The 7,355-nt window shown below is 49.3% G+C and overlaps 1 protein-coding gene across 1 annotated transcript; it reads left to right on the top strand.

Annotated features, from left to right (window-relative positions):
• Window positions 1-3,375, top strand: MRPL11 (mitochondrial ribosomal protein L11). The gene is given in 7 exon segments (XM_030331468.1): window positions 1-95; window positions 211-402; window positions 776-871; window positions 1,670-1,702; window positions 1,704-1,764; window positions 1,851-2,010; window positions 3,182-3,375. Coding segments are annotated over 6 exon segments (579 nt in total). The 5' UTR covers window positions 1-95; window positions 211-279; the 3' UTR covers window positions 3,288-3,375.
• The last annotated feature ends 3,980 nt before the right edge of the window (window positions 3,376-7,355 follow it).

Raw genomic sequence — 7,355 nt, 5'->3', positions numbered from 1 at the left:
AGCTGTCCGAGGCACCGCCTATGTGCTCTGCAGGCGGAATGTCTGTATCTGAGCCATTCGGGTCCTTCCCCTATCTTCAGATGGCGAGTTAAAAGGTGTTTTCCCTCATATTACTCTCCTTGCTTTACTAGTTGGAGGGTAGAAGGGCCGAAACAACGCTGCTTTTTTGTTGGCTTCACCTGACGCGAGGACCCTTGACCTCTGACCCAGGATGGCGGCGCCCAAAGCCGTCGCTCTTGCTGTTGCCCTGAGGTGAACTGAGGCCGGGAGTCCCGCGTCATGTCGAAGCTGAACCGGGCCACTCGGGCTCTCAGGAAGCCCGAGGCTGGTGGCGTCATCCGGACCATCGTGCGGGCAGGCCAGGCCGTGTCTGGGCCCCCTCTAGGCCCCATCCTGGGTCAGGTGCAGCGGTGGCTGGAACGCGGAGCGGGAGGCGCCGTGGGGTGGGAGCTAGTACCCGGGTAGAGGGTGCGGGCTCTGGAGCCAGGGAGGCCTCGGTGCAAAGCGCGGCTCTGCTACCTACACGCTTAATGTCTTTGCGTTCGTTACATGGGTCCTTCGAGGCTCATCTTCCTCCGTCCTTCCTCACCGGCTGTGGTGAGGATGGAGGGATGATGCATACAGATCATCTGGCGCGGAAAGTGTTAGTTGAATCCGGGCGGCAAAAAGAGGATGGAAACCGTAATGAAGTGAAGACGAGGGAAGGGACGGACAGAACCTCCTGGGTGGTAGGAGGCCGCCCCTTCCCACACTAACGCCTACGCTCCCCTCCCAGAGAGGCGTTTCCATCAACCAGTTCTGCAAAGAGTTCAACGAGAAGACAAAGGACATCAAAGAAGGCATTCCTTTGCCCACCAAGATTTATGTGAAGGTGCACAGTTGGGACTCTGATCCTGTTTGGTTTTAAGTTTTTATTTTAATTCCAGTTAGCACACAGTGTGACATTAGTTTCGGGTGTACAATACAGTGATTCAGCAACTCCCCACATCACCCGGCGCTTATTGTGACAAGTGCTGGCCTTAATCCCCATCACCTCTTGATCCTGTTGGCTTTTCTTCCTCCTTATTCTCCCTAGTTCCTGGGGCTGGTCACTTGGGGTTGGGGCGCGTCTCTTGCTTTTACCGAGTCCCACCTTCCCCATTAACACAGTGGAGACTAGACCGTATCTTTTCTGAGCCTGTCCTACCATATTGCAGTTCCTTCCTTTGCCTCTCCATTCCACTGGGCTTTTTTTTCTTTTTTTTTTTTTTTTTAACATTTATTTATTTTTGAGAGACAGACAAAGCATGAGTGGGGTAGGGGCAGAGAGAGGGAAACACAGAATCCGAAGCAGGCTCCAGGCTCTGAGCTGTCAGCACAGAGCCTGACTTGGGGCTTGAACCCTTGAACTGTGAGATCATGACCTGAGCTGAAGTCGGACCCTTAACAAACTAAGCCACCCAGGCGCCCCTCACTGGGGCTTTTAGAGCAGAGTTGGGCTTGGACTAGAAGTGACAAAGCTGTTTGCTACAGATATATTTTCCCTGTGGTTTTGTGGTCTGTTAGATGGACACCATCAGGAGGTGAATCAAGGGAAGCGGCGGATAGAAGTTAGAAGTTCTCTGGGCCAGGGCAGTAAGGGTTAGGGGAGGCAGGAGACATATTCTCATATATGTCTTTTTCCATTAAGCCTGACAGGACATTTAGATCAAGACTCGGACAAACCCACTGTTTCCTACTTCCTGAAAGCAGCTGCTGGGATTGAGAAGGGGGCCCGGCAGACAGGTAAGGGTCAGGGTGGGCTCCCGGGAGTCTGGGGGCTCTGGAAGGAAGCAGGGGCACCTGAAGGTCTACTTGTTTCTTCCTCCCAGGGAAGGAGGTGGCAGGCCTGGTGACCTTGAAGCATGTGTATGAGATTGCCCGAGTTAAAGCTCAGGACGACGCCTTCGCCCTGCAGGATGTGCCCCTGTCCTCTGTTGTTCGCTCCATCATTGGCTCTGCCCGTTCCCTGGGCATTCGTGTGGTGAAGGAGTGCGTGTCCTGGGAAGGTGCAATGGGAGGGGAGGGCTTGGAAAATTCTGGACTCTGGGGCAAAGCTGAGAGGGCCCATTACAGTGGGAGGGTCAGCTTCTGAGTCAAGGACCTTAGACTTCTTAGGAGTGGGGAGCCTTATTCATCTATTTGGAACATGAATATTAAATGCCTGTTACGTGTTAGATATCGTTCTGGACATTAAATGCAGCTAGGAACGCGACAGCCATGCTTGGTCCCGCTCCTGAGTTCAGTTCAGAGCTGGAGGCAGATGCATAAATGGAACATTAGGCTGCTGAACAGTCACTGTTGACAAAAGTAACTACAGGTGTCTTGAGAACAGAGAGTAGAGCTCCTGATTTTGCCTGGAGTGTCAACGAGGACTTCATAGAGGAGGTGACATCTAAGCAGAGACTTGGAAAAAGAGGTCACGGATGGGGGAAAGATCCCTGTGAAGGACAGAAGGTGAAAAAGTGAAGCAAAGAAGTGCAATGTGATCTGGTATACGATGCTAGAAGCAAAGTGGGGAATAGGAAGAGAGGTGAGGCAAATGGACCCGCTGGGAAGGCCGAAGGCTGTCTGTAGCTGTCTCTAGTTCAGACTTGATCCAGAGGCCAGAGGGGGCCTCCTCCTAGAGCTTGGGATGACCTCAAGAATTGTTTCTTTGAGTGAAATGTTGAATGGAAGGGCATCTGGCTCAGGCAACAGCAGGGTCAGTACTTGGTCCTTTATGGGCCTCTTGCTGGTTTGCGTCCCATGCTGAGGCTGATGGTTGTTTCCTAAGAGAAGTGAGGTTAAGCATGGTACAGGGATGGGCTTGACTTTTCTCAAATCTTTACTTTTACTAGGAGTACAGAGACGAGTCAATCTGACCCCTGCTTGCGGGGAGGCATGTGTGCACAGCCAGCTGACTTCTTTGTACAAAGTGTTCATGGGCACAGAGGAAGGGGCAGTTGATCTGGACTGGGGGATAGCTGTGACCTCAAAGGACTAGTGGGGCTTTAAGGAGGGAATAAAAGGCAGAGGTGGGGGGTGGGAGTGGGGTGGCAAAGGTGTGGAGGCTGGGGAGTCCAGGAAGGGAGAAAGTGTGCTGAGACAGTGCCATGGGCCCTGGAAAGCTCCCCAAAGGTGACTGGCCACTCACTCACCATCTGTTTTTCTGCACCTGCAGCCTCAGTTCAGAAGAGTTGGCAGCTTTCCAGAAGGAGCGAGCCGCATTCCTGGCTGCCCAGAAAGAGGCAGATTTGGCAGCCCAGGCGGAAGCTGCCAAGAAGTGACCCCTGTCTCCTACCCTCCAGGATTTTGAAGGGAACAGCTGGAATGGAGGCCAGTTGGAAAAGCTGTGCCAAAGGGGAGGCAGGGAGGTGACACCAATCTGATTGTTATTTCCCTGACTTTAAATTATATATATTTTTATGTATGACAGTATCAAGGGCTCAAGCCTAAATAAACATCCTGTGTCACCCACTCTCAATTTCTGTCTTGGGACCCCAGGGGACAGGGACCAATGCTGACAGTCGCCAACATGGACAGACCTCATCTACCCTAAGGAAGGAGTGTCTTCCTACATGCCGTGGAATCCGATGCTCAGCCAAGCAGAGCACCTTGCCCAGGTTTTGAATCGGTGGCAAAGGGAGGAGTTAGAGCTCCTGGCTTCCGATTCGAAATCTGTGTTTTCTCCTCCCCGGGGCCGGGAGAACAGGTGGGAGCCATGGAAGCCGAGACTTGGGTGTACGGACGCAGCAGAGGTATCTCGTGCCGCCGTCAGAAATCTCTCTTCTCTCCTTGGAGACTTGCCACCTCAACAGAAACGGCCTGCTGTGGGGACTCGGCGCCGAGCAGAGTCACTGCAAAGAGCACCTCAGGTCCCGGGCACTGCTTCAGGCCCCTCTCCTAAGCTGACCCCTGGCCTGGGTCCGGTGTTAGCTGAAAGTGAACCACGGTGGAGTTAAGGGCTGCAGACCTACAGAAGAAGCAGAGCTTCAGTGGGTACCTGCCCACGTTGAGGGAGGTCTTTGGGAAGCCCCTGGCCTTTTGCTTTCCTCGCTATCCAGAACGCCGAGGATTCCTGTCCTGTCAGCGAGAGGAGGAGTCAGGGCAGGAACGGGATTCACGTTTACTAAGCATGTTAGGCGCTAGGCACCCCCTTTTACCCTGAGGTTTGGAAAGCATGGGAAAACAGGACTGAAACCCTCATGTAATCCCACCGCCCCGATGAGACTCCTGCCGGTATTTTGGTGTTTATCTTTTCCACTGTTTTCTTTGTGTATGTATTTATATATAAGACTACTTAAGAAATTGGAGGGGCACCTGGTGGCTCAGTCGGTTAAGCGTCCAACTCTTAATTTCGGCTCAGGTCGTGATCTCACAGTTGGCGAGCTTGAGCCCCGTCTCAGGCTCTATGCTGACAGTGCAGGGCCTGCTTGGGATTCTGTGTCTCACTCTCTTGCCCCTCCCCAGGTCTCTCTCTCTCTCTCTCTCAAAATAAACTTAAAAAAAAAAAAAAAAAGGTTGGGGTCATATCCTGGATACTGTTTGATTCTACTTTTACTTCTAACTTGGCAACAGAATATTTTCTGGGGGCGCCTGGGTAGCTCAGCTGGTGAAGTGTCCAACTCTTGATTTCAGCTCAGGTCATGATCTCGTGGTTTGTGACATCAAGCCTGCATCGGGCTCTGTGCTGACAGCACGAAGCCTGCTTGAGATTCTCTCTCTAGGGCGCCTGGGTGGCTCAGTTGGTTAAGAGACTCTCTCTCTCTGCCCCTCCTCCACTCTCTCTCACTCAAAATAATAAATAGACATTTATAAAAAACATTTTCTGTTATTAATTCTTTTCCTCAAGTGATTTTTAATAACTCCCTAGTATTTTAATGACTCCCTAGTATACAGGGGTGCCTAGGTGGCTCAGTCAGTTAAGCATCTGACTTTTGATTTCAGCTCAGGTCATGATCTCACAGTTCATCAGATTGAGCCCTGCATCGGGCTCCGTGCTGACAGTATGGAGCCTGTTTAGGATTCTTTCTCTCTCTCTCTGCCCCTCCCCTGCTCACGTATATGTGTCTCTCTCTTAAAATAAATAAACTTAAAAAAAATATGTATGCATGCAGCCTTGTGACGAACATCATTTGGATAACAGTTTTGAGCGGCTTACGTGTCAGGCACTGCTTTTTTGGCACTCCTAGAACTGAGGACACAAGAATAAATATGACAGACATTTTCTCCCTTCAGAGATGGCGTTTAATAATAATTACCCAGAAAAAATTAGTTACAATTACTACCGTGACAAAGGAGAGGTATGACAGGCTGGGAGAGTGTACGAGGGGTAGAGCCAAGCCTGGAGATTCAGTGAAGAGTTCTCAGGGGAGGTGATTTTAAGCTAGAAGGGTTGAAGGCAAGACCTGAAGGATGACTGGGACAACTGGGGGTGAGTTCAGCATGGGGTCTCAGGCAGAGCTGTGTCGTTACCTATCACTGCATGATGATATTATCGCGCACCTAGTGGCTTAAAACACTGTCTCCATTTCTGTACATCAGGAGTCTGGGCATGGCTTAGCTGGGTTCTCTGCTTCAGGGTCTCACAAAGCTGCAATTGAAGTGCTGGCTGGGGCTGTAGTCTCATCTGAGGCCCAACTAGGGAAGGATCCGTTTCTGAAATCATGTGGTTGTTGGCATATTTCCGCTCTTCCTTCCTCTCACCTGGGGCATTGCACTAAAGCTGCCTTTTGAAATTAAATGAGGCTGTTTGACTTGCTTTGGCCAGTGAAATGTGAGCAGGAGTCATGTGGGCAGAATTATTTACTAGACCGTGAGGCTCTGCAGTGCTGTCTCCCCCTGCTGCAGCAGGCATAAGCCCATGTTGATGTGGATGGGGAGATACGTGCTGAGACACCCGGGGGGCAACTGCACTGAAGCTTTGCCTGTACCTGTGGCAGTCCTTCTGTGAGCAAGAAATGGACGCTGCTAGTTTAAATCTGGTATTTTGGGGTTTGTTACAGCAGCAAGACTTAGCCCATCCTGACGGTTTGGAGAGAAGCTTGTGATGTTGGAAAAACGGAATGAAACCCAGTGTGGCCCATCTCAGGTTATTTCCCTTCAGGTGAAGTCTTCGAAGCGAGGTGGTTGAGTTGCCCTTCAGTTTTCATTTCTTTAGGAATCATATGATGTAGGTGCCTGTATCTCCATTTTGTAGGTGAAGAAAATGAAGCCTGGGTGTCAAGTGCTTGCCCAGGGTCACACGTGGCCCCTTACTTCACTTGAGGAAATAAAAGCCACCAGATGGAAAACTCCCACAACTTTGGCCAAATCTACAAACCCACCGTCCTTCACTTCTTCCTGTCTGTAAGAATGGAGTTTTTTCGTTCCATCAGAGACAAATCGCTCCACCTCTGCTGGTGGCCCTCTTTCACTTCCTGTACCACCACCCTCTCTGTCACTAGTTTCTCCCAGATGCAGTAATGTGGAATGGCTCAGGCTACACAGGAGCTCCGTGCTTCTTCACTGTGTGGTCTTGGGCAAGTTACTTAACTACTCTGTACCTTAGGCTCGTCTATACGACAGGGAAAATGGTGCTTACCTGAACAGATTGTTGTAAAGATTAAATGAATTAATGCATGTAAAGCCCTCAGAACAATGACTAGCATATTGCAAGTTTTCAATAAATGGTAGCTGTTATTATTCCTGGGTTGTTTTCTTGAGCAAATACGCATACTCCAGTATTATTTAAAAAAAAAAAAAAAAGCTACTTCTCTGGCTTCACATCTCCCTTTAGCCACTGTCCCATTTCTCTGTTTTCTTTCGCTGTAAAACCTATAAGAATTGTCCAAAAGTAGTGTCTATATTTCATCTTCCACTCACTCTTTAAGTCTTCTAATGCTTTTTGTCTTAAACTCTCCTGTGGCTGTTATTAAATATGCCAACATCAATCTCTCTTTTGGTTAGCATTGGTATGACTACTCTTTTTTTCCATCATTTCAACCTTTTTCTATCCTTATGTTTTAGATGTTCTTGTAACAGCGCTAGTTGATATGGTAGCCACCTTCTGAAACTGTCTCCAAAGATTCCCACCTCTTAGTAATTAACACCCACCACACTTTCAGGGTTGGCCTATATCACCATAGGTTGTTTTTTTCCCCCCTTACTCAGCATAATACCTTTATGATTCATGCCAGCTGTTGTGTGTACTAGTAATTCATTCTTTTGTATTGCTGAGCAGTATCCCAAGGTGTGGATGTACCACGGTCGGTTAATCATTCATCTGTTGAAACGTATTTTGTTGTTTCCACGTTTTTGCTATCACAAATAAAACTGTTATGATCATTCCTGGAAGACCTAATTTTCATTCGTTT

Source organism: Lynx canadensis, chromosome D1 (genome assembly GCF_007474595.2).
Source record: "Lynx canadensis isolate LIC74 chromosome D1, mLynCan4.pri.v2, whole genome shotgun sequence".
In the NCBI taxonomy this organism is placed as follows: domain Eukaryota; kingdom Metazoa; phylum Chordata; class Mammalia; order Carnivora; family Felidae; genus Lynx; species Lynx canadensis.
The sequence above is the reverse complement of the archived record's forward strand: the minus strand, read 5'-3'. Positions and strand labels throughout refer to the sequence as shown.